The following is a 26,711-nucleotide window of genomic DNA, read 5'->3' as shown; positions in this document are numbered from 1 at the left end:
TACCCAAAGTGCTTCACAAGGTCAAGACAGATGGAGCTACCATCATACTAGTGGCACCCACTTGGGCATGATATCATTGGTTCCCCTTCCTGTAATGGATGTTGCCATACCCTCCATACCCTCTCCCTGCACTTCCCAACCTCTTGACTCAGAACCAGGGACCTCTGCCCCATCCTCAAGTACACGCCCTGCATCTGACAACATGGCTTCTGGTTGAATCAATGCATCCGAACATCTCTTCTTGACACAAGTCAAAGAAATTTTAATCTATAATAGAAGACAGAATACCTGAACCACTCACTTGTCCAAATGGTATTGATTTGCTGTGTGGTGCTCATTACATCACATGGAACCGCCTACAGATCCTCTGCATTCAATCCTTGACTATATTTTACGCCTAAAAGAGTCGGGCTTGGTGTTAGCTTCTTTAAAGGTGCATCTTGCAGAGATCACCACCTTCCGTCACCCCATTGATCGGTTTTTAGTATTTGCCCAATGTATGACTTAAGAGGTTCATTAAAGGACTGACAAATCTGAATCCTCCTCAAAGGTCTGTCCCCCCTCCATGGGACTTGGACATAGTACTAGACGCGCTAGTGGCACCACCCTTTGAACCACTAGCTACCACCTACTTGCAAATGGTGACCATGAAAGTAGTTTTTCTCTTCACCATCACATCGGCCCATAGTCACCAACATTTCAGCTCTCATGGCAGTCCCTCCTTACACAATCTTCAATAAGCATGGAGTAGTTTTGAGATATCACCCTGTCTTTATCTTAAGTCTGCTCAGAGTTTCATTTGAATGAACCAGTTGTCTTACCTTCCTCTTATCCTAAACTACATGCCTCACCACAGGAGGCATTACCCAATACCCTCGACATTCACAGCATGCTTGTCTTTTATATAGAACAAATGAAACCATTTCAGAAGACTGATCGCCTGGTGGTATCACTCACTGATCAATCTGAGAGGGAGCCAATATCATCTCAACGAGTAGCAAAGATCATAACTTCATGTATAATCCAGTGCTACTCCTTGAGTAGAATACTGCTCCCAGCGCAGCTGAGAGCGCATTCCACAAGAGCAATGGCAGTTTCAACAGCCTTTCTCAAGGGCGTAACCTTTGAGACATTTGCAGAGCAGTTACCTACCTGGTCATCTTACGACACATTTGTGAAGCATTACACAAACCAACATTGATGGGTCGTGGATACCTCACTGGCATCAGCAGTGCTATCTTTCTTTACCAGCTGGTGCCGCGTTCCCACCTTCCAAGCTTCTAGGGTACTGCTACACAGTCAGTTACAGTGGACCACCCACAGAGACTTCACTCAACAAACAGAAGTTACTCACCTTGGTTCAGTAACAATCGTTCTTTGAGATGCATGCATCCAGGGGTTCTCCATTACCCGCCCTCCTCCCTGCTCTGGAATTTTTCTTTATAATTTTCAAATTCCAGGATGGTCTGGAGGAACTGGTGGGAGCTGGACCATGTGCGTCATCAAAAGTGCATGAAGACTGCGAGGCGCCGACCTCACGTGTGGTCTGGCTGACTACTGCTCTAGAAAAGTCTCTGATCTGCAGCTCTGGGACAAGCCCAGCCCCTACAATGGAGCACTCACGGGGACACACATCTTGAGGAGTGACAGATACTGCACTAAGATGAGTAACTTAGCTGTCCAACTTCGCCACCACCCACTGTTCCTGCCTAAAGTGGTCCTTAGGTTCCGTGTTAGTCAAGACATTTTCCTGCCTGTGTACTTTACTAAATCTCATAGCTCCCTCTTGGCCCAACAGCTGCACTCCACAGCTCTCTATGACCATTGCTAAAATGCATGAAGTGATTCCTGATGTCATCGCAAAGCATCTCCTGGATCACGTCCTGTATGCAACCATGTTATGACCTCATGAAAGTCTCCCTGCTGCCTGTCATGGCACAGTTTAGGCAAGCATGGGCATCCTCATCTGCCTTCCCAGAGCATGTGTCTTTCCAGGAGATCTGTCATGCTGCCAGATGGTCCTCTGTGCATACCTTCACATTTCATTATGCCATTGTGCAGCAATCTAGATGGGACGCAGCCTGCGGGGCCATTGTCCTTGAGTCAGCCACACGTTGACTAAGACAGCCTTCCCCAACCCCCCAAGTTTACTTTGGGAGTCGCTTAACTCGAATAGATACGAGCAAGCACTCAACCAAGAATAAAGTTACTCACCATTGTAACTGTTGTTATTCGAGATGTTGTTTGTGTCTGTTCAAAATCCACCCTCCTTGCCGCACTGTCAGAGTGGGCAGCAAGAAGGAACTGAGGGTGCTGGGTTGGCTCAGTCATGTATCAGCTTTGCATTGGCACCTCTTCTTGGAGTTCCCCAGGTGACCTGGCTGGCAGTTGCTTGGGAAAACTGGCTGGCAGCCACGCACATGCATGCACACCAAACTTGATCTGAACAACACTTCTCGAAGGACGACAGTTACAGATGTGAATAACGGTTTTTTTCTCTCAGCAGGCTGGGTTTGTTTTCCTTCATGGCCCTGCAGGGATCAGTTCTTATTCCTGCTCTTATGAATATTTTTTTATCAGTAGCTTGGAAGGGAACATAAAATCATCACTCAGAAAGTGTTCAGACACAAACTGCGGGTAACTGAGTGGTGAAGAGGACAGGCAGGCATGCTGTCAGAGGGAGTGGCAAATTAGACAGTTGCCCCAGTGCCTGGCATTTCAAAGGGGCCTGAAGCTCTGTCTGCTGCCAAAGTAGCATCTGCAGCCCGTGCTCCGGGCCCCTTTGACACACCCCAGCAGCGCTGAGCCACCACTCCATGTGCAGCTTTGTGAGGACAGGGGAGCAGGTCTGACTGCTCTAAGCCAAATCCGTGGCCTTGCCCCTTCCACCTTGCCACTAGGTCCCTAGTGGCTGTTGGCCCTGCTGTGGACAGGTCACTGTCTCAGGGTGATCTCAATCACTTCGTAAACTTGGGTGCAAGCAGATGCAGTGTGTTTTAATCCAGCTAACTGGAAATGCATATATCTAGGAGTACAAAATGTAGGTCATATTCACAGGGTGGAGACTAAGTTTGAGTTTTAAAGGGGATTTAAGCAGATCATGGAGAAAAGGCAGGATGTAGCTGAAGGAAGCTATATTTGAAGTATGAGGATAGACAGCTGGGTGAGGGAAGAGGACAGTGGAAACATATGATGTCAAGAACCAACAGAGGAAAAGACCAGCTAGCAAAGGGGATGTAGAGCTCAGGAATATGTTTGCTAAGTTGGAAAATGAAGGGAAACATCACGTATAACAGAAGGTTGGATAGCCAAGAAGGGAAGAGTGGCTAGTCCTGTAAGAGGGGAAGCATCAGTGGATGTTGTAGCCCCAGGTCAACACAGGATGACTGACTGAAGACTGGACATGAGGATTCAGTCAAAACGGGTAGAAGGCTGGAGAAATACACAAGCACCAATGAAGGAGGCAGGTCTATGTGAATGGAGACTCCCTGAGAAGAACAAGCAGCCTATACCCTGAACTGATCTGGAGAACAGAGTGGTGTGCTGTTTGCTGGGAGCTAAGATGCAGGAGGATATGGAGGTTATGCTGAAGAGGATCCTAATGGGGTTTGGGGGGGGCGCTACATCTTGTTCCCATGTGAAGGACAGTTATTGTCACTAAACAAATCAAAGGAGATTATGCCAGACTGGGGAAGACACTTAAAGAAATGTAGTTCAAGTGACATTCAGTGGGATTCTGTGCACCTCTGGAGGAGGAAAATGGGGACAAGACAAGATTATGATGATGAACAGATGACTCAGGCAGTGATGCTATAATAGAAGCCTTGGGATATTCATTCCCAGAAGGCATTCATGGACAGAGGGCTGTTCTTGTGGGGTGGACACCCCTTGAGCAGTGAGGGGAAATAGACTTTTGAGGCAGAGACTGGCACAACTGAGTGTAAGATTTTTAAACAGCTCAGGAAAGGCAGTTGAGAGAGACTCAAATAATCACCACAGCTGATTCTAATTTTGGCCAAGAGGAAAATCTGGAAAGAGAAGGTACAGAAAAGGAGAAAGAAACAGCAGTGAGTAGCAGAATGAACACCAAAAGGAAAAGAAGAAAACCAATGAAGCAAACAGGTACCAATACTGGCAGTGGAATGGTTGTCTAATTCAAAGAATATGAGCAAAGACCAGCAGAAAAAACGACAGTGTCTGTGTACTGCTGCAAGGAACCTGGGTGACAAAATGGAGGAACTAAAACTAGTGGTGCAAAAAGCAAAGCCAGGTATGAGAGAGAGACGACAGACCCATAGTGGGATAGCAGTCATGACTGGAGTACAGGGATTGATCGTACGTACTGTTCAGGAAAGACACAAGTAAAGGTGAAGGAGTAGCTCTGTATATTAATGATGAGGTAGATTTAAAAAAATTACAAGTGATGGAAAGGGTAAAATGGAGTCAGTGTGGGCCAAAATCACTTTGGGAAAGAAAGCTGCTGTAAGCTTGGAGGTCATACCCAATGTCTGGAGAATTGCTAAGGTAAGACCTGGCTGGGACACCAGCCCCAACAAGGATGCTGGCAGGGCAGACATCTGCAACCACCATCAAAGTGGCCCCATAGACCATGATGCCAAATAACAGAACTTGTCAGTTACCCAGGTGCTGGATAATGTGGCTTTTATTGTAATAGAAATGGCATGATATTTAATAGTGTAAAGTTATGCACTTAGGGACCAATAAGGATTTTAGCTATAAGCCGGAAACTTATCAGTTGGAAGCGACAGAAGAGGAAAAAGACCTGGTTGTATTGGCTGATCACAGGATGACTATAAGCTTTCAGTGTATTGGGGCTGCAAGAAAGGCTAGTACTATCCTATGATGCATCAGGCAAGGTATTTCCAGTTCAAAAAAAAAAGAGAGAAAGAAAAAGGTTAATACCATTTGCACAAAGTACTGGTGAGACGTCACCTGGAATGGAATGCTGTGAAATTTTGGTCTCCAGTGTTAAAGCTGAATTCACACTGAAACTGTTGCCTAGAAGAGCTATACTGGGGTCATCCAAGTAACAGAAAACCTACCGTAGGGGAGGAAACCTGAATTTGGCTTGTTTAGCCTAATCAAAAGAAGATGGAGGGGAAGCATGACTATGTTCTATAAATATCAGGCAGATATCAGGGAGGGGAAGGAGATAAAGTTGAGCACCAGTGTGGAGATGAGCAAATGAATATAAACTGGGCATCAGTTCAGGCTTTAAATTAGAGAAGAAACCTTCTGGAATAGCTGTGAAAGGGGAGTAGTGGGGGCAGAAAACCAAATTGGCTTCAAGACTGAGCTTGATTCATTTTTGCAGGGGATGGTATGATGGGATTGCCTACAATGGGGTGTAGCCAATTTGCCGTTGCTAGTAGCAGATATCTGCAGCTGCCAGGGATGGGATGCTAAATGGAGAAGTCTCTGAAGTACTAGAGAGAATTATTTCCCAGGTGTCTGGTTACTAGGTCTTGCCCACGTGCTCAGGGTCTAACTGGTTTGCCATGCTTGTGATTGGGAAGGAATTTTCTTCCTGATTTTGATTGGCAGAGACCAGAGAAAGTGTGTTTGGGGGAAGGAAGTGGGGGTGTCACATTCCTCTGTAGCATGGGGCCTGGGAAACTTGAGCTTTAAAGTAATCTTTTTGACTTGAAGTCTTTAAATCAAGCTAAAGGTTATGGGTTTCTTGCACGAATGGGTGGGAGAGTTTGTGTGGCCTGCAATGTGCAAATCAAACTAGATGATCATGATGGTCTGTTCTTGCCTTAAGGTTTGAGTCTATGGAAAGTCTCTCCTGGGAAGCTTCAAGAAAAACAAGAAGTCTTGTGGCACCCTACGGACTAACAGAATCTGTTAGTCCGTAGGGTGCCACAAGACTTCTTGTTGTTCTCGAAGCTACAGACTAACACTGCTACCTCTCTGATTCCTGGGAAGCTGTAACTGAAAAAAAAAATGTAGGTGTGGTGGTGGATAATCAGCTGAACGTGAACTCACAGTGAAAAGCTGTGGCCAAAAGAGCTAATCTGATCCTGGGATGCATAACCTGGGAAGTCTCCACTAGAAGTAGAGAGGTTATTTTACTTCTGTATTAGTCACTGATGCAACTGCTGCTGCAATACTGGATGTCGATAAATGGGAGCAAGGTCAGAAGAGAGCCATGAGTGTGAGAAGCTCAGAAGCTGGTGCCTGTCACCTACAGAAGCTGATCCAAAGGTTGGGAATAAACAAAGTCAGACTTCCAGTGAGATGTACATTTTTAATTGTGAGCATTAACAATCATTGGAGTAATTTGCCAAGGGTTGAAGTGGCTTCTCCATCATTCATGATTTTTTAAATTGAAATTTGGTGTTTTTCTAAAAGATCTGCTGTAGGAATTGCTGTGGGGAAGTTTCCTTGCCTGTTACGTGCAGATCAGACTAAATAATCACAGTTATCCTTTTTGGCTTTAATCTATGCATCAGTGAACAGGTGGGGCTTACAACACACCCAGAAAAATCAGTACATTCTGGATATGCCAAATCAAGTAGGGCGAGAAGCAGTGATTTCAAAAGTTGAACCCCATCAACAACTCTTATGCTGAGGGTGGCACGCTCAAATGCCCTACTGAGATGCCTTAACTGAGACAATAGTAAAACCTCTAACTTCTATTGTTCACATTAGAGATATGTGCTAGGTTGTTATGCCAGGACACTGGACGCTTACTGAAGCTAAGACTAATTCAAGCCGTCTCCATTCACTGAGTCATTCCAAGTCTCCATGTATCCAAAACCCATGCATAATCACCCTTGCAACCCTTTTCTGTGTTGTCACCTTTGTGGACTCTACCCTGTTCAGGATTCCTTCGCTGACTGTATTCCTGATCCTTTTCCTACACCTGTCCCCTTGCCTGTCTGGTATTTCTGACCTGGACATATTCTTTTGTGTGCCAGTCCCGGGAGGAGAGGAAGGTAGAAGCCATCATGCATATGTTTGAAAACTTGGAGAGGAGAAAGAGACGACGGGAGCAGCCATCAGACCAGACCTGTGCAGATGCAGAATTAGTTAACCCTGAGACTTCTGAGGTGGAGGAGGTGAAAATGGAGACTCCTGAAACTGAAGACATCAGTTCAGCTTTAAGTGGGGCTTCCCCAAGCACTCCTAACAGCAGCAGCAATGTTGGGGTGAACACACGGAGATCCACACAAGCATTAGTAAGTTGGAGATAGGGCTGTTGCATAGCTGACCCCAACGTGAGTTCAGCTCAGCCCCTTTGGTACCATGCAGGATTATCATCTAGGGACCAAGTGGTCTGAATCTTCTTAGTGCATTAATGTGATCTCCTGCTGGCACAGGAACCATGGAGAAAGGTCTTTGTTAAATTTCAGTTAAAGTCTATGCTAGATTTGAATTCCCATTGTCAAGTGTCCCACAATGGTGGGGCTGCAGGCAGGTCATTGTCTGGGGTTGAATCAGAACGCAGGAATGGCAGTAGTTACTTTCACATGAGATTGAATCTCATGCTGCCGCTTCCTGGTATGCCTTGTAGAAGTTGAGACCTTCTTGAGCATGCCAGTCAATCCCTTTTTCAAACTCCAGAGTGGAGGTGCTTGCTCCTGCAAAGGGCAAGAAAAGCAATTAACTGTGGCACAAGTGTGTCCAGCCCCAACAAGAAGGTTCACAAAGCCATTCCCTCCCTTACTCTCTCACAGCCCAGTGTTGGTGGAGTCCAGTCTGGCACAGCTAGCTAGACTGGGGTCTCAAACTCAATTTACATTAGGGCCAGAATGAGTCTTCAGATCCTACTGGGCCAGTGGGCACCCCCTTCTGGCAGGGATCTGGGGCAAGTGGGGGCTGATGTATTCCCCGCCCACTGCCTCCCCAGGTCTCCCAGCCCTGCTTGGCAGCCCGCACACTCCCCCACATCCCCTGTGCTTCACCTAGCTCCACCTGCCACCCTGGTGATTGAATGCCCCCTCCCAGCCCCCCACCACCAGCAGCAGCCTATCAGAGAGAGGGCATCTTCTGCCTGCTAGCTCCGTGCCGCTGCTGGCATGTCACTGTGGCCTGGGAGATGTTTGTGCAGACCTGTCCTGTTCACAGAACTGTCTCCCATACTCAGGTTAGCCCACAGGGCCCTGAGTGAGCTGGGGCTGGTGGCAGGGTTCACCCACACACACACGCACACACTCTCACAATGGCAGAAGCTATAGGGAAGTGGAGCGATGCGGCAGCTGCTTCCCTGCTGCCACCCTTTGCCAACCCCCTCCCCCCCAGTAATTTTGTAGGCCACGGAGTGGCCAACCCGTTAGAGACTAAGAGCCAAAGTAGCTGTGGATAGCGTGCCAAGAGCCACATGCTAGGTCCTTATTTCCATCTAGCTATATAGAGAATATCGATAGGTTGATAGATAAAAAGAAAAAAATATAATACATGACTTAATGTCCTCCGCCAGAGCCAGGCTCTCCCAGCCCCACTGCTCTAACCCAAATCCCACCCCTCCCCCAGTCGGGCACCTCCAGCCCACCCGCCAACCCAATCTCCCATCCTTCCCCCAAAATGAGGCATCCCCAGCCATGACCACCACTGCTCTGACCTAGTGCCTGGAACTCACCAGAGCCTCCTTGCAGCCCTGCTTCTCCTCCTCTAGGTACTGGAGTGCGTGGCCAGAGCAGCAGTGAGCAGTCTGGGCATGTAGCTCCAGGCAGGAGCCACATTTCATTGGGCTGCAGGTTAGCCACCCCGCTCTAGGCCCTGTCCCTTGGAGAGAGGATAGAAGGAAGGGATGCAATGCGGGCAGCCCTGTGTGGGCGAGACTGAAACTTCTCAGGCCGTAGGCAGTCCTCCGGCCGTGAGTTTGAGACCTGAGCTAAACAGTGCCAGAAAATAACTGCCGTTCCTAATTTCTGCGTGCAGGAGAGAGGAAAGAGGAACCTTAGAAATTCTTAGGTTAATTATGTGGTTTGCTTTGTAGGATGCAGTTTCAGAAAAGATGATCACTAAGCCAGCTCCAGCCAAACCCTCTAGACCCCGTCCCAAAAGTCGTTTTTCTCGATATCGGACTAGTTCAGCGCAAAGACTGAGACGGCAGAAGCAGGCCATTTCCCAGCAAACTGAGCTGTCCCAGGCTGTCCCAGAGGAAGGAAGCAGCATCAGTTCAGTAACTGCCGCAGATGTCAGCAATGTAGAGGGTCCAGGAGAAAGCAGGCAATTGTTGGGATCTGATCCAACTGTGATACTGGCTGCAGGATCCCAGTCTAACCGGGCCACAGTGAAATACCCCAAAACTAAAAAGGTAAGTAATGCGAGAGTCTTCACCAAATATGGGAGGAACTGGGCTCTGCCAGGCCTAGGTTTTTGTGTATTTTCTGGAGAACATAACCACCACTTGGTGTGGTGGTATCTTGGGTAATACACCCTTACGTATTGTGTTCTGCTGCTGTTACTTTTGCCAGCTTCTCCTGTATTCCTGATTGCGCTCTCTACTTCAGTATCTAGTTACAGAATGGCTGAATGACAAGGCAGAAAAGCAGGAATGCCCAATCGAGTGTCCTTTACGTATTACTACAGACCCAACAGTTTTAGCAACAACCCTCAACATGTTGCCAGGTCTTATCCACTCTCCACTGATTTGTACCACACCCAAACACTACATCCGCTTTGGCTCGCCTTTCATCCCAGAGAGACGTCGAAGGCCTCTTCAGCTGGATGGGGTATACAGTTCCTGTAAAAAGGTAAGTCTGCTCGTTTCCTCTTCTGTCAGGGCTTCAGTGGCCATGCAGTATCATCAGCACTCTTGTAAAAGCTTGCCTGTCACGCTTATCACCATGCAGTCATAGTGAATTAGCCCTGCCAGGCATATTGCTGAATACTCTAGAGCAGTGTTTCTCAACAGCTGGTCCCTGGCAGCTTCCTTGCTAGTTCTGAGTTTTCCCTGATATGGTTTAGGAAGGCAGCAAGCTTGTCCCAAGAATCAAAGAGGTTGAGAAGTGCTGTTGTAGAGTGAGAGGTCTGTGAGCTGAGGCTGAGGACATGGTGTGTTAGTGCATGTTCTTTGACTCCTTGTGAACTATTCCCAGAGCTCAAAGAAGAATGAAATTATAATGTAGGTGATTTCAGCCCAGGCAGACCTAGGCTCCAGTGCCCCTTGAATGGCTGTGCTGGGGCAGCGAGGGAAGCAGAGAGGAAGCCTCTCCCCTTATATCTAGCTACGTTGAGGAATTGCTCAGGGAGGAGTTCAAGGGTTCGAGAGCCTTGTGTGTGCAGCATCTGAGCAGAGTGCTCTCCTGTCCCCTGTGCAGTCCAGCACACCGGAGCCCAGGCTAACAGGCAGCTCCAGAGCTAAGGGTGTGGGGTAGGCTCGTGCCTTTCTGAGTGGGTCTCGGAAGCAGCCAGCCTGTGGGTATGCTCCCAGGCAGGGAGCCTGGCTCACCCTCTCTGCCTCCTTTCTGAAGTGAGGGCCAGCCTATACCTGAGAGGTTGAGGTCGTCCTCTACAACGTGGTTCTCTCTCTCCCCATGTGGTGATGAGGATGGTGATGGGTGGCCAGTTCCAGGGAAAGCCATGTGATGTGGCTGCAGGTCTGTAGTCTGTGTTATAGAAGCCACTATTGTACTGAGATAGTAAGAACTGGATTTGGTCCCAAGGTGTTCCTGGGTCAAGCACATGGGTTGGGTGGTTGGACAGGATTGCAAGAGTGAATCCATGTACTTCTTATGAGCTGGTCCTGGTCAGTGTAAGGAGTAGTTAGTTAGTCTTGAGGCCTCTTCCTTTTAGGCTGCTGTGTTAGGGCTGAGCAAACTCTGGCTCACAAACCACATGCTGCTCTATTACAGTTAGTGTGTCTGAAGGCATACCACCTGCCTGTCTCTCCAAGTTCTCCACTGACCAGACAAGAGGAGGGAGCTCAGACCTCTACCTTCCAGTGGGGTAGTGGGAGTAGGGGCTTCAGACCCATGGGGCCACCTGCCAGGGCTTGAGGCTTTAACAGGAGCAGGACAAAAGCCCTGGCAGGCTCTTCTCTTGGGGTGAATCCTGCACACAATGTGTAAATTTCATCATTTGGCGTGTTAGAGGAAAAGATTCCCCTTGTGTTAAGGTTCTGCTCAGGGAGTCTGCTAGATGTAGGTTTTTTCTAGTTTTTTCCAAACTTCGTGAGTGACCTTGGCCAAATCTTGCTCCGTGCTCAGTTCATCCATCTGTAAAATAGGATTACTTCTGTCAAGAAGGTGATGTGAGATGTAGGTTGGTAAAGTGCTATGAGCTCTTCTTAAGGGACTATATAAACAAATATCAAATTCAATACTAATTTCATGAAAAGAGGGACACTCACATCATTGTTAGACAATGGTAGAACAAGGGCTTGTCTGGGATTTGAACCCAGGACCTCTCCCACCCAAAGGGAGAACCATACCCCTAGACCAACAAGCCTTTCTTCTCACATCATTGTGAGATTCTAAAGTGCTGAAAAACCAATGGTGTTACATTTAATTCAGATGTTTATATCCCATGTCATGTTTAATTTCACTGTCACACCAGTATGGTCCTTAGCACTTTTGGGCTTCTCTCCAAAGTTTTTGTACATTACTTCAAATAACTAGAATCAGTTGGAAGAGACCTAGTGTTGTGAAAGGTCACTTGCTACAGAATTTAGTGTTCTCCTGCAACTGCATTGCAGCAGGTGGGGAAGCCATTAAATTTGGCAGTTGAGGTGATATAGATTGACTCTTCTCCACATGTGTGTGGAGAATCATCTTCTCTTACGCTGTGCTCTCCCATGCTATGATTTTTGATCTTTTTCCCCCCATCTCTGGTCAGCATCCTGAGGAAGATCTACTTTGATTTTTCTCCTCCTGGCTAGCCCCTCTAAAGCTTTAACTCCCACACTGTCAGGTTTGCCTGTTCGTTGTTGCTCTTTGACACCAAATGCACTCCTGGGAGAACTGGACTTCAGTCAACGTGTCACTTCCTTGCCTTGTATGTAAGGTAGAAACCTTCCATGGTTTTGATATTGCAAAGTGAGTGGAGTAGAGATCAGAGTGCTTCCCAGCCTGCACATGAAGCAGGGCTTTGTATAGAAGGCAAGTTCTCTGGGCAAGCTCTAAATAGTCATGCTTTCATATATCTGCTTTTTTTAAAAAAGGCATGTTTTGTTTATAGTTTCCCGGCTGCCTAATCTCTGGGTTTTGGAAGTCCGTGCTCTACTGAGGTGTGGTACTCTTAGAATATTGATTCAGGTCTATTACCCTTAGCACCCATCTCATCTAGAGCACCATGTCAGAACCATTCAGTCTTTGGACCCAGCTTTAACAATTCTGTCATACCAGGTTTTTGTTTAGGAGTTTTCGTGTATATATGAAGCACCGGGGGACTGCATGTTGATGTAGTCTTTCTGTGTTGTAGCGTTGGATGAAACAAGCCCTGGAGGAAGGGATGACTCAGACCTCATCTTCACCACAAGAGAACAGAACTCAGTGTCTATACCAAAGTAACGAGAGCAGCAGCTCTTCCAGAATCTGCAAGGAAAATGCAGGTATGTACCCAGAATCTCCTTGGAGATGCTGAGATGCATGGAGAATACATTTATAGGAGGCTAGGAACCATGAGGGGTTATTGATGCACAGGATGGTTTGAAGGCTTTGCAAACATGCAGTGTTCCATGTTGGTATGGGTTTGTAGCACATGGGGTTGTCTGTGTCACCCCTTCCCATTTCCACAGGCTCATCCTAGCTTGAGGCATCCCAACTCCTTTGCTGACAATGTGGGGATACTGCACCTCACAGCGCCCTCACCAGAGCTGTATGATGCAGAGCAACAGTAAAACCAGTGTTATGCCAGAGGGTGTGAAAGCTGACTATTGTCATGTGTGCTGAGAATCAATAAGGGTCACCAGGCCTATAGATAATAGGCACAGAGTTAAAAAATAACTACTGAGAAACGCTGGCCTTTGAGAAAAGTGGTAGTTGAGCTGCTAAATAGTTGATTTGCAAAATAGTTAATTTGCATCTGTCTTTGCAGAAGAAGAGGGTGGAGATCTGCCCAAGTCAGGGATCATTTTTCCAAGGACGACAGACGAGGAGCTAGGCAATGTACTGATAACAACAGAATTGGTTATTAAAAGGTTAGCTGCACTTAAAGTGAACAAAACATTAGGTCTGGCTACTATGCATCCCTGAGCAAAACCTGAAGAAAGTGATTAGAGCACTTGTAAAAGACACTTTTAAAAACAGAATTTACGATAGGTTCCTGAGGTCTGGAAAGGGGCAAACAGTATCACTTTACAAGGGTCATAACATCAGGAAACCAAGAGCAGCCTGTTTCTAGGATTTTCCTGAGTAATGTTAAATCTCTTTCATAAAGTGTAGTAGCAGTGGAATGCAAATGAAATAGTAGGCATAAAGGCAGAATCCCAGACAAGAGGTGGTACTGTTAGTTCCTGTCTGAGAGTGCTGGATACCATCTGACAAGAAGATTATTGCCTTGCAGAGAAGGTGGATCTGATGAAATGCTGAGTCAAGAGGAAAGGAGACTCCTGCTGGCCTCACTGTGGAGGGCTTTAGAGTTGAAGAAGTGGCCAGAATTCATTCAGAAACACTAGGGTCCAAAACTTAGCCGTGAGGAAGCTAGCAATGGAAAGATCAAGGAAAGCATGTGGGTAATGATGCTCGAGAAGGCAGCTGCCACACTGATCAAATTCCTGAGGGGTTAAGGGAACCCAAAACTCAGTAGTGGGAGGGAACACAGCTGGAGGTGAGCAGGTAATTTGGGCTAGTCACCATTGGGTAGGGGGATAGTGGCACTGGAGCATCTGAAATCTTCCCTCGCAACCTACACAGAGGCACTGGAGGTAGTGTGTGATAACACTACATGGCATTGCTCTGGAAATGTCATTTTTTCTTTCTCCAGTGTATAGCTAAGATTTTCTGCCTTGGAAAATTTTCTGTATCTCAAAATATGTTGTGCTGTTCACAGAACACCAGGCAAGAGGTTAGCCTTTATCCCAGGGAGCTTACAAGTAATTGAACAAGTGTGCTGCCATGCACTTAGGATCATAGGGCGGAAGCCAGGATCCTCTTTGTGGAAATGACCATTCCAGGAGTTGGGTTTATGTAAGCACTAGTGGTGGGGAGCCCATCTGGTGAGAATTGTGCTGTGGTTTACTCATAGCAATCATAAAGTGAATTTTTCTTACCTTCTGTAAACTCTATACCAGGACATGTAATGTCTCTCTCCTTCTGTGCCAGTCCTGTCCTGACACCACTCTGCACACTTGTCCATGTTGGTTCCCACATGTCATTACTGTAACTGCGTTTTGTTTTGATGCCTTTGAGTCTCCCCATCCTTCAGTGATGAGTGTGGTTTTCACTGGTGTCGAGTGCCTCATTTTTTTAGGGACCTCTAGTGGGATGCCCAGGCAGGCATGTTTACAGGCAGCGTTCATGGGGCTCTGGCTGGGGGGCAGGACTGCTCCTGGTTTTGCATTAATGATGGTGCAATCTCACAACTGTGTTCATGTTTCACAGATTTGTTGAGCCCCCTGAAGAAGTGGAAATCTCGCTACCTGATGGAGCAGAGTGTTACCAAGTTACTGAGACCTCTATCTCCTGTCACGCCTCCACCTCCTGGCTCAATGAGCCCACGACTCACCACACCTTGCTCATCTGTGCCAGGAGAGGAAGAATGTCGCAATGGTTATGGCATGATGTTCTCACCAATACCCTCTCTGGCTGCTAGTCGCTGCAATACTCCACTACAGTTTGAGGTGAATCGAGATAGTAGTCTGGGTGTCCAGATGGGGAGAGATGGAAGAGGGGCATTGGGGACAGTGCTTGGGTCATGACCAAGACCCCAGGTCTCCCACACAGGGGCACCTGTTACTCCTCTCCTCTGTGGCATGCTTGGCTCTAGCAACTCTCTGGCTTCCCAATGCCATCAGAGATGTGGTAGCTCATCTGTTACATGCCATACTTCACTGCAGTGCAGCAATCCCATGGCTTTCCAGGGGCACCAGTCAGCATAGCCTCCCTTCTCTTTCCTGCTGTTCACAATATAAAAATTGACTTTTTTGCCTGTACAACATTCTCCCTATCCCCCGTGCAGCACAGCTCTCGAGTACTACAAACCCCACGCTCTAAAGCATGTCTGACATGCCACAGCCCCTGTTCCCTTTCTCTTATGTAGCAGCACCCAAAGCCTGGGGGGACATCAGACATTTCAGATCCAAGCATTGCAAGTACTTACAACTCCTTCCACCCAGTGTCCTGGGTTTCCCTCTCGTGCTCACATTATTTGCTTTTGACTTGGGGGTAGGCACTATGCAGGATTTAACGAAGCACAAAAAGAGCTCGACAGGTGTTTTATCCTGTTCAGAACTATGAGAATAGCGCTCCCTGTGACTTTCTACTGCCCACTTGCTCTTGCTGCCCCTCTTTTCCTCTAGGGAACAAATTTAACAGCTTAATAGACCATGGGCTTCTGTGTTCAAGCTTTTATATTTCACTAAAGGCAGCTCATTTGTAACACTTCCATTTTAGTGTCGTGTTGGCTTCATTTAGTTACCATCAGTTCTAACTCAGGAGACTGCATCTCACCATGTATACTTCAGCACTATGACCATAGCTCCAGGAGAAGAAGGTAGAAGGGGAGGGTCTTTTACCTGATTGGTTGAGGAGCTTGTCCTATTGGTAAAGAGCTGAAGGTGACAAGCCATTGGGTTGATGGGGAATTTGGTGACTTTTTAAAGCATGGTGTTAACCAGGCTTTAAATGATTCTGAGTGCCACTTTTGAAGTGCTTCATACTGAATTAATCTGATGCAGCTGTTCTTGTGGGAACTTTTCCCACAAGCTCCTGAAATCTCTAGGAGGTCAGACCCTTATGGACCTGGGCTTTAAAGCTAATTTGAAAGCAAATAACATTGGGGCTTCAGTTTGGATTTCCTTGAGTGCATCAAATTAGTAGCAGAGACTTGGAACATAGCATTCTTCATCTGTTCTATCCCTGTGGTGTCTGCCCAGTTGTCTGAGAAGTTTCTGAAAGTCCTTATTGCTTGGTTTCTTTTGTAAGTATTCCTGTCTGGCAGGCTCCACCAAACCACACACGTGTCACTGGGAGTACCCTGCCTCTGGAATTGCTGACTTTTTCCTGGCTCTCTGTTGGGGATGCTCTGTAACATCAAATGTGTCGGCAGGAGGGAGTCTTGCACATATCACTGCATGTGAATGGGCTGCTCTCCCTTGCAGTATATCTATCTGTGACCTCTGTAGCTCTCCGTCAGTTTATTCCTTTGTTTGTACCCAGGAGGAAACTCATGGTGAATTGAAAGAGCCATTTTAATTCCCCATAGTTTGAAGTCTAGCACTAACTACAACATTTGGGAAATTTTCCTTAGGGAAAGCCAGACTTTCCTCCCCAACCTTTCCCATGTCATTAGACTAAATGCCATACATGGATTTCTCTGTGTTTCCTGGTGTAAACTCTTTGGCTAGAAGCATATGAAATATAAGGAAACCAATACTTCTGGCTAACATCTCTTCTTTTGTATGGTTTGGATGCTAAGCTGTGGCATGGAACACAATAACCCAGTCCCTATCTAAATGCTTCCAGCAGGCTTTAGAAACTGCTTAACTTGCTGATTCCCTCTCTAATCATTAAAGCAAGTTCCTGGAAATAGTCTCCATTTAGAATAGCTGTGGCTAACCTCTGTGCTTGTTTTTATTTTATTTTATTTTCCTTCTTGAATTTTAAAGTAGATGAATAACAAGATGCTTTTCCCTCCTCTAGAACGTATCCTCCCCTGAGAGTTCCCCTGCGCATAGGCCTGAGTCCTTGTCACCCGAGGTAGTTATCATACCATCTCAGTTGCACTCAGAGGGTGTGTGTGTGTGTGTGTTGGAGGTTCTGAAGGGTGGGGTGGTGTGAGAGTGAGAGAATGGAAATGGAGAGGGTGGAGGGGCACTAATCATAGTGAGAATGGAGAGAGACTTCAGGATTATCAAGGAAGGGAGGCTAAAGGAAATGGATTTATTTGAAAAAACGGGTATATTACTATGGCAGATGCTAATGGGAAATGGAGGTAAAATGTGAAGAAGCATTGTCCTGATTATTGGAGTGAAAGGGAAAAGGTCTGGGGACCCTAGAATTATACTATTTAGCATCAGTCTCAGCTCAGTAGAAATGGTTTATATGGTGTTTGTCTTGTAGCACTAAAGGGACAAGTTGGATAGAGTGAGGAATGGGAGAGCCTTGTCACTGGTCAAAGTGAAGGATGGGGGAGTATTGAGAGCTCTGTTCAGAACCTTCAGACTGAGACACTGTCTCACTTAGTCCAGCCTAAATCCATCAAGCAAGTAACAGAGAAAAGGAGACCAGATAACTGCAAACCTGGTCTAAAAATGTGAGGAAGTGATACGGTTGTGATTCCATTCCTGGGAACAGAGCTGTAATTTAGCTGAGGGTATACTTTTATTGGTGGAGTACAGCAAAAGGGATGCAGCTGCTGCTCACTGCTCTGTGTCCTAGGGGACTGTAACATATAGAGGGAGTGCAGCTACAACTCAGTGCGAGAGATTCCTGGGAGCTGCAATATAGCAGAGGAAATGTGTTCAGTTGCTGTGATATAGTAGAAAGGACACAATCATGTTTTGGCTCTTTAATGCTATAATGAAAAAAAGGGTGTAATCCTAGTCCTGGAGGTCCCCAGGCGCTGTGGTTTAAAGAGAGGATGCATCTGTGCCTTGCTTCTGAAGGCTCATAGGCACACTGCGGCTGGAAATTCGCTGTATAAATATTCAGGCAGGAGCCTGAGCTGTGGGACCTTCCATCTTTGGAGGATCTCAGGCCTCCAACTCCATCCCAAAACTACACAGTAATTTTCAGCTCTGCAGCCTAAGTCAGTTGACCTGGGTGAGCTGTAGCTGGGATGCAGGGTTTCGATCCACATTTAGATATACCCTAAAAGGCTTTAGAACAGTGCACGAGTGAACACAGAATCAATAGAGGGTCTGAAAAGGAGTGAGTTGCTTTTGGAGCAAGTGTTTCCAACCTTTATAAGTTTCTCCCCCACCTGTATATCTGCCCCTTCTGATTTTCTCTTCCTCTCCTGCCCCATGTCTTTGTTCAATTTTCTAGCTCTGCCTTCGAACAGACTTGGATTTGGGGAAGCTGGGCTACCTGGATTCCGGTGCTAACACCTGCCCAGACAGGCCATCTTTGCTGAGCTCGGACCACTCTGATCTGACTCCACAATCCTCCGTTCACTTCACATCTGAGACTTGCTTCCCAGGAAAGACTGGGGAGGCACAACTGCTGCTAAGAAGCTCTGATCAAGCTTTTCGGACAGAGTTTAATTTAATGTATGCCTTCTCCCCTTTGAACGCTATGCCCCGTGTAGATGGATTGTTGCGGGCTTCCCCTCAGGTGGGAGACAGGAAGCCACTGAGTTCAGAAGGGGGATGTTGCATCTCTGCTGCAGATGGATACTTCAGCAAACACGAGCCGGGGCTTCTTAAAGAGACGGTGCATGGATCCATGTCCCCTGCTGGCGAGAGGGTTTGTGAAGGAGTCAGATCTATTCCCCAAAATCCACCACAAAGGAAAAAGGCAAGTATTCCCTGCTACTGAAATCACAGATGATAGTCAGTTGAGAGGAATGGTAGATACCAATGGGAAGAGAAATAACCCAAATGGTCTGGAGAGAGTAGAACCATGGGCAGCAATGCCAAATGAAATAAAACTTGGAAACATGAAGCTAATGCACATGGGGGAAAATAACCCAAACTCCTTTACTGAGTGGGAGCGTAAAAGGCTGGGGCAGACTGGGCGGGGAAGTGAGCAGCAGCATGCTGGAAATTCCAGATCTGAAGAAATGGGTCTGCCCCATGAAAGCTCAGCACCTAATAAACTATTTTGTTAGTCTTTAAATGCTACAGGACTGCTTTTTTGTTTTGCTTGTCAGAAGAAACTCAGGAATGTTGAAGTGTATTCTCCCCAGTGAAGTGGTAGCAGCCTCATTACTTAAGACATCAAGCATTTAAATCTAGACATTAGAACAGGACTAAATGTTCCATGGGAAACAATTCTGTGTTGGCTCCTAAGTGATGATAGCATTAGGTACAGTATGGTTTGATTTTTGAGTCAAAATAATGTACCAGAGGAATGCAGTATAATTTGTCTTTCCAAAGTGTGCACTGACTGCTTAAGTGTGCTCTATCTTCACAGCTGCACAGCAAAAGACAGCTGTGCTTATATGTAGTGCTTAAATGTTGTGTATGAGAATGAGAACAATTTTTTCTTGTAAGTTGGACTTATAATAAATGTTCACCTAGCTAGATTACAACCCCCGCCAACATCCACTCACCTCTTCCATTTCTGTTGTTTCTTTTAAAGAGAGAATTATATAGTGTCAAAATCTTTTTGTAGATTTAACTTTGGAATCATCCTATTAGATTTTGAGACACCATCTAGCCTGTTACTCAGACATGGCACACTTGAGATAAAATCTTCAGTACAACTGTGAGATGGACTTTGCCCAGTAATGACTTCAGGCAGGCAGACTTATCACAAAATAACCCTATTTTGGAGCCCTTTCAGCTCCACTTTTCTCGTGTCACAAGACTTAACTCTGGAATTCTTATTTTCTAAGAATATATTTCCAAGAAGTGATTATGATCTATTCTGACCTCCTATGTAACCCAAGTGAGGGAACTTCTATAAAGTAACTCCGACAGCAGATCTTACTGAACAACAGCAAATCTTGATTTTAAAATGATTGATAATGGGGAATCCACTGCAACCTTTAGTAAACTGTTCTAATGATCAGTTACTCACACCATTAAAAACAAGCATTTTATTTGCGGTCTCAATTTCCCTTGTTTCGCCTTCCAGACATTGGCTCATGTTATACCAGTCTCTGTTAGACAGTCCATTTTTAAATATTTGTTCCCAGTGTAGGTCCATATGAACTAATCGATTTGCCTTTTAACCCTCTTGATTAGACTCAAAAAGCTCCTTATACTGAGTTTATCAGCTTAAGGCATGTTTCCAAACCCTTTTAGTCATTCTTAGGGGTCTTTTTTGAACCCTCCGATTTATCAACATCTTTCATTGTAGGCATCAGAGTGGCACATAGTAACTTAGCAGTGATCTCACCAGTGCTGAATAATAGAAGTAAAATAACCTCTATTCATACTCAGTATTCCCCTCTTTGTTCATCCCAATATGGCATTTGTTCTTTATTTGGCATTTGGCATTATTGTATTAGAATCTCACATTCGGCTGATTATCCATTACAACCCCCAAAACTTTTCAGGATCGTTGTTTCCCTGGATAGTGTCTCTTTACCCCCAAATCTTGTACATATGGCTATATTCTTTGCACCTGAATGCATGAATTTACATTAAGACGTATTAAAATGTACCTTGTGCCCAATTTGCCAGCTGATCCAGTTCACCCTATGGACATATTTACCCCACCCACGGGATCAACAGGTAGCAATCAGTCCAGCAGTGTTCAATACATTACATAGTATAGACAAAATAAGTTTATCATGGCTTGCTTTCCCATCAACTCCGGTACTCCATCAAAACAAGAAGTGTAGGTGGAGTCAATGGGAGATTGTCAGCAATCAGTTCACTGCAGTGTCTTTGTTGTGGTAAGTCGATCAAGTGTGTTGACTTAAGCTATGTGAATAGCGTAGCTGGAGTTGCATAAGTGGGATTCATGGCTCACAGTAGGGTATACTAGGCCTCAGTCACTGATCTATGATCTTCGTTATTTATCACCTCCCCAGTTTTTGTGTCATCTGCAAACTCAGTGATTTTGTTTTCTTCAGGTCATTGATAGAAATGTTAAATAGCATATAACCAAGTGCCTCCAGGATCTCTCAAGAAACACCCACTCAGTGATGATTCCCAGTTTACTGCTCATCATCATCAACAACCATGGGCTCAGCGCCCGTTGGTGTCTGCTGCCTCTTCCTTTCATCTTTCTCTGTCCAGTGCGGAGTGGCTTAGTTTCTGTAGACTAGCTCCGCACCATCCTACTATATCATGTACTCGCTCTCTGTGAGGTCTGCCTCTCCTGTTCGAACCACCCATTAGGCCAAATACCAGGGTCTTGATTTTTCATTTGTCATTCATTCTGCAAATATGCCCACATAGCTGTAACTTCCATTGTATAACCTTCTGCACTAGGTTCTTTTTGTCTGTATCCTCCTGTATAATTCTTCGTTGGTGACCTTCTGCATCCATCCTGTTCTCAGGATCTTTCTATAACAACTCATCTTGAATGCCAGTATTCTTTTCTTTAAATATTTTATCACCCATGTCTCACGTCCATATGACATACTGCTGAATACACACATTTTCAAGACGCTCAACTTCATTTCTAAGCTAATTGCTTTGCTTTTCCAGATCTTATCCATCACCCTCAAGCTTGCTCTTGCTTTTGCTATTCTAGTCGCTATTTTCTTCTTATAGCATAGATCATGCGTTGTGTTGCTCCCCAGATATGTGAACTTATCTGCATTCTCTAGTTCAGTCCCATCTACACTGATCTTCCTATTTCCTTATCTCCAAATACCATTGTTTTTGTTTTATCAATGTTCATAATCAGTCCGTACTGTTCCCTTCCTCGTTTAGCACCTGCACCATTCTTGCTAGCTTCTCCTCATCTTCCTCAATGATAACTGTATCAGCCGCGCACCTCAAGTTGTTAATTCTTTTCCCGTGCACAGATATCCCTTCTACTTTCTCCTTGATCTTGTCCATTGCTCTTTAGATGTTTACTGCTAGCCAGTTTTTAATTGATGTAATGTGTGCCATGTTAATTTTATGTTGTCAGTTTTAAAATAAAAATTTCATGTCTACTTTGTCAGTACTAACATTATCAAACTAATATATAAACCTATCAAAAATGCATGACGTTAATATGATACTCTGTTTTCATTGTTAAACTGATGCCACGTCAGCTGCTCTTGTTATCTTGCCCACGATCAACGTCGGGCTAACTGGTCTATAATAATCTATTTGCCCTTTTTAAAAATTGGCTCATTAGCTTTCTTTGTACACAGAGCTACAAATGTACATTGCTGTAAATAAGTATTTAAATTCTGTAGCCTAATTCTGAAGCTGGTGGGGGCTCTGTGGTAAACTTACAATTACTTCATGGGATTCCTTGTTATATGCTTAAAATTCAGGATCATATTTTTCATAATTCCTTATTTGTCAGTAATAGCATGCTAAAAATAAATTTCTTGATGGCATGTAATCTGTCATGTGAGGTTTTTCCTTTCTTCAAAACTGATCTGGTGTATGATTCTTACAGTTCAGTCATTTAATCTCTGCCTCTGTCCCATCTGTAAAATTCCTACCTATTTCCTGAGAGAGGCTTCATTCATGTTTGTTACATGATTTGAGATCCTGGCATGAAAGGAACTACGGAGATGCAAATAATCTCTTGTTTCCATAAAGTCAACCCCTGCATATAGCTCAGAAATCCTCTATCCTGCAGTTTGTGCATGTTACAGTGTGCCCTTATATGTAGTAAATATTCATACAGAAATATATGAAGGGAGAGTCTTCCTCCGCAGGGAGCTGGCAACCTAGGCTACTTATACACTTGCCCCCTCCTGTTGGAGGTGGCATGGTAATAAGGCAATTAGAAGCAGGCTAATAAAGCACTAATATGCATGTTCAGTGCCTCATTAGCATAATGGAGGCCATGCGAATTTCAAAGTGCAGACTTGGAATTGCAGATTGGCAGCGTAGATGCAGGCAGTTTTGAAATAAGCTAGATTCGGAGTAAGGGAATGTCGAAGTGGGGCACTTAATTCAAAGCCTCCCCCAGCTGCACTGTCAATCTGCAATTCCAAGTCTGCACTTTGAAATTCACACAGCTGCTGCTGTGCTAATGAGGCACTGAATATTCACGTTGGCACCTCATTACCAAGCCACCTCCGAGGGGAGGGGGCGAGTGTAGAAGCAGCCTTGGTAGTTTGTCTGTACCAGTAATGGCCTCAGTCTCCCAGGCTCATGGTGATGTCTTTTCTTACAGGTATCTCTGCTGGAGTACCGCAAGCGAAAACAGGAAGCCAAGGAGGGAAGTGATTCAGTGCGATGCACAGTGACTGCTACCCGACAAGGCAGAAACAGCTTTGTGACTGACACAGATGCCAGCAGCGTGCTGGGCTCAGTAGTCCAAGCCCCATCCTCCCCACAAAGTGGCTTCTCTCCCTCACATCCCCCCATGCCTCACATAGAGGAGACCAGCTCTCCAGACCTGCGGGTGGCTAGTTCCTCGACTTTACACTGCAAATCCCAGGAGAACATCAGCAGCAGGTGGTGAGTGTTTGCTCTCCTGACAAGACTCTTGTTGCACAGCTTGGGGCCTTCCCACAGGGTTATGTGTGGAGGTCTTTCTTTTCAACTAGGCTGTCAGTCAGCACTGGAAAGTGTCTGCTCACCCTGGATGGACCCTGAGTTAGCCCTGTTATGGAATGGCTCTCACTATATCCCGTGGCTTTAGGAGGGGGCCACAGCACTGATTCTGGTTGGCTAGTTGGGTCTTTGGGTTATATATGAACACAAGTAATCCCCTCAGCCTCTTGCACCGGCCCCTTTATAGCTCAGATGCCAAACGTGCATAGTGGAAATTACAAAACAGCATGAAGCATTTCTTCTTCACCCATTTGTCTTTTGCTGAGCTTGTTCTTCAGACTCTTGGACAGCAAGGGGCTGTGAGTGGGCTGCATGAATGGCCCTCCTTTGTCTCAGTGGGCCTTATCGGCACCCTGTGGCCCATGCACCCTGTCTGCCACCATCACTTGTGTCTGTTGCACACTAGGCATAGGAGCCCTGCACGTCCTGCACCTCCTGCTCCTTCAGCACTTTCAGAGCACCGTGAACCTGCTTATTCATGTTTCGTTCCTGCTCCTTCCCCTTTCTCCTGGAGCTTGAACAGCTAGCAGAGTTGCTGGGCTCCTAGGCATGGGAGGGCAGCCCTGTGATCCTGGGAGTGGTGGGGCTAGAGCAGCCAGCCCTCAGCACCATATCACCCAGAATTTTGGGAGCAATTTAAAGGGCCTAAGGCTCTGACCACCACAGTGTTGGGAGCTAGGAGTCCTGGGCCTTTTTGAGTTGCAGGGCCCTGAGGCAATTGCACCCTTTGCCTGTCCTACTTCTCCACTCCCTATCAGTGAGGCTGGGAAGGGGAGGTTGATCTGTGCTCTGCTATGCAGGAAGTAGGGTCCATAAGAGTTTCTGTGAAGACTCAGTCTACAATGGAAATGTCTGAGAATGCCTTTACTGCATTGAAAACAACACACAGAGGCATGAAAGGAAAGGGTTGTTCTGTCAAAGAAAATCAGACCATTATCAAAACCATCATGTCTTTCTCTTCTTTCTCAGTGCTCTGCACACAATGGAGCTGCTGCCAGATGCTGGGACTGGCTGAGCCAGGGCCCTGCAGTGGAATGATGGCTCAGCTGATAGCCCATTTTGTGAAGGTTTAAAAATGCATAGTAACTATGGTTTTGAGGGTCCTCTGCACTGCCTGTGAGAGGGGCATAGCTGTATGCAAACAGCCGCCAGGCTTAGGGATGTGGTATGATCTCACAGCACAGCACCCAAGCTCCAGGGTACACTTTTCTGTTTCATTACGCTTCTCTGTTTGCCTTACTGGATAGTTTTGTGAGCAAATAACAGAGCCTGTGGCTACCAAGTGTGGAGTGTTACATTAGCTATATTAAAATGGGATGACCCACCTTTGCTGCCTTTCCTACCCTGGTCCCTTCTTCCCTGGTTCCAGTGGGTGTGGCTGGGGAGCAGACAGCCCCTCATTCATTTTTTAAACGGTGTTAGAAGGCTCATGCAAGCGTAAAAGCTGTAAAACAGTTTCATCCCAAGCCCCCTGTTTATATCTGTGCACAGCTCTCTTATACATTTCCAGACATACTTGCTGGCGTAACAGGAACAGGAGGAATTGGGAGCTAAAATTACTTGATGTGATTTTTAGGGTCTCCATAGGTTTGCTGCATTCAACAATATCTGTAAATAGCTTTCATTTAAAAAAAACGAAGTTTCTATCTCTTTCAGTTGCCAAGATACAGCCATTACAATGTAAACAGATGTGCTGCTGCCCTGTTAACCCAGCCTTGCAGAAAACTGTCTTCAGCCAAACAATAGCAGCAAAGAAGGTGTGAATTCACCCCCACCCCATTCACCTCAGTGAGGAGTGAACATTGCCCCTCCCCCACTCACCTCACTGAGGTGTGAATTTCAGTGTCCATTTTGGTCCCTTAAAATGCTATTGTTAAGCACAAATTGTTTTCCTTTAAAAAAAAGAGAGAAGACAAATGCAAAACCGCCTTAACACCATGTGAAGGTTGCATAGTTTAATTTTTGTTTTCTGTCTAATCTCATGCACAGTGTTAACCCAGCTACACTGCACACCTGTTTTGCGCTACATTTATTGTAGAAAAATCATGAGTGGTGGTGTTTATGCACGGTGGCTGCAATAATGGAGCACTGCACCTATCCGCAATTGGGATGCGTTGTTAATATTGAACAATGAGAATATGCTTTTAGAGACCTCATGGTCCACTGGCAGACTGTGACCCAGGGGACTTGGCCTCTCTTCCTAGCTCTGCCGTTGTACTGCTGTGTGACCTGAGGCAAGCTTGGCACCTGTTTTCCTCTGGGAGCTGAGTCTTTCCCTGCATGTTTGAACTGCTGGCAGTGCTACTGAGTTAAAAACAGCAAACCAATTACACAGAGAAAACAGGGATGGAAAGTAGCATTTATGGGCAATATGGCTAAGTTAACACTGCTCCAGGAACCTTGCTTTTGCTGATTATATTTGAACAAAGTTACTTTAATCTCCTATTATTATAGGGTGCTGTGTTAAACTGCTTTTTCTGTCCAGACCCACATATTTTCATATAGTGACTATATCTATCTAGACATAAGTTATCTAGGATTTCCAAAGTGCTATGTTAAATCTTGGTACCCTTTCCTGAGAGAAGAGGACCCAAACTCAGACCACAATGAACTTTAAACATTTCTCATCATTTGACAGCAAAGAGAAGATATCTCATTGCCCCAATGCAGTGCTGTAGAAAACACTTCTTGTTGTTTTCACAGTAGTCATATTTGCTAGCCAGCAACTGAGAGAGTAAAAATCCACCAGCGTTTATTTACATCCCAAAAGCATTGCCAAACCCTAGTTTGCATAGTTATCTGGTGCCCCATTCTTGCCTTCCCACTCTGCCTGGCAGGGACTTGTATTTCAACACTGACTTCATGCTAATTGTTCTAAAGAGAATATTTCAAGGGCTTAAAAACAAAGCTGCCCTTTAAGTATATTGAGGAGCCCACAAACCCCCACAACTTGGTCACTATGCTCAAAGATGTGTGGTAAGAGCCTTCAGCTCTTATTGCTTCCTCTTTCAGGATGGTTCCCACATCCGTGGAGCGGCTTCGAGAGGGCTGTGGTATTCTTGAGAAGGTTCTGCGCAGTGGTGCAAAGATATCCCAGAGGGGAGAGCCTTCACCCACAAGTGACAGCCTTGCTGAGCGAGATCCAGGTAAACAAGTGAACCTTTTGAAGGGGAGCTGCATTTTAGGTGGAGATGTCTCTGGTCAGGCTAGATTTACCTGGGGGGCTTGGCTCTCAGGTAAGAGTGTCATCTTCATGTTCAATATTACTAGCATCTTATGAGAGCCC

At 45.7% G+C, this 26,711-nt stretch overlaps 1 protein-coding gene and 1 non-coding gene across 9 annotated transcripts in view; one reads left to right on the top strand and one right to left on the bottom strand.

The window, feature by feature from the left end:
- Nucleotides 1-26,711, top strand: part of SETD5 (SET domain containing 5) — a 193,227-nt gene that overhangs the window by 141,093 nt on the left and 25,423 nt on the right. For 5 of the 8 annotated variants that reach the window (XM_075006095.1, XM_075006092.1, XM_075006094.1 and 2 more), the window contains 9 exons: nt 6,945-7,205; nt 8,966-9,286; nt 9,483-9,725; nt 12,394-12,523; nt 14,514-14,752; nt 16,773-16,829; nt 18,120-18,590; nt 23,043-23,329; nt 26,438-26,571. In XM_075006095.1, the coding sequence (XP_074862196.1) occupies nt 6,945-7,205; nt 8,966-9,286; nt 9,483-9,725; nt 12,394-12,523; nt 14,514-14,752; nt 16,773-16,829; nt 18,120-18,590; nt 23,043-23,329; nt 26,438-26,571 (2,143 nt within the window). Of the gene's footprint in view, nt 1-6,944; nt 7,206-8,965; nt 9,287-9,482; nt 9,726-12,393; nt 12,524-14,513; nt 14,753-16,772; nt 16,830-18,119; nt 18,591-23,042; nt 23,330-25,081; nt 25,183-26,437; nt 26,572-26,711 lie in introns of those variants that run through there. The other 3 variants (XR_012647041.1, XR_012647042.1, XM_075006096.1) reach the window with 3 other exon arrangements.
- Nucleotides 11,350-11,421, bottom strand: TRNAP-UGG (transfer RNA proline (anticodon UGG)). Its single transcript has one exon. It is a non-coding gene; the product is annotated as a tRNA-Pro (tRNA).

This window comes from Carettochelys insculpta, chromosome 11 (genome assembly GCF_033958435.1).
Source record: "Carettochelys insculpta isolate YL-2023 chromosome 11, ASM3395843v1, whole genome shotgun sequence".
NCBI classification, from domain to species: Eukaryota; Metazoa; Chordata; order Testudines; family Carettochelyidae; genus Carettochelys; species Carettochelys insculpta.
Note: the sequence above shows the minus strand (reverse complement) of the source record. Positions and strands in the feature narration are given on the sequence as shown.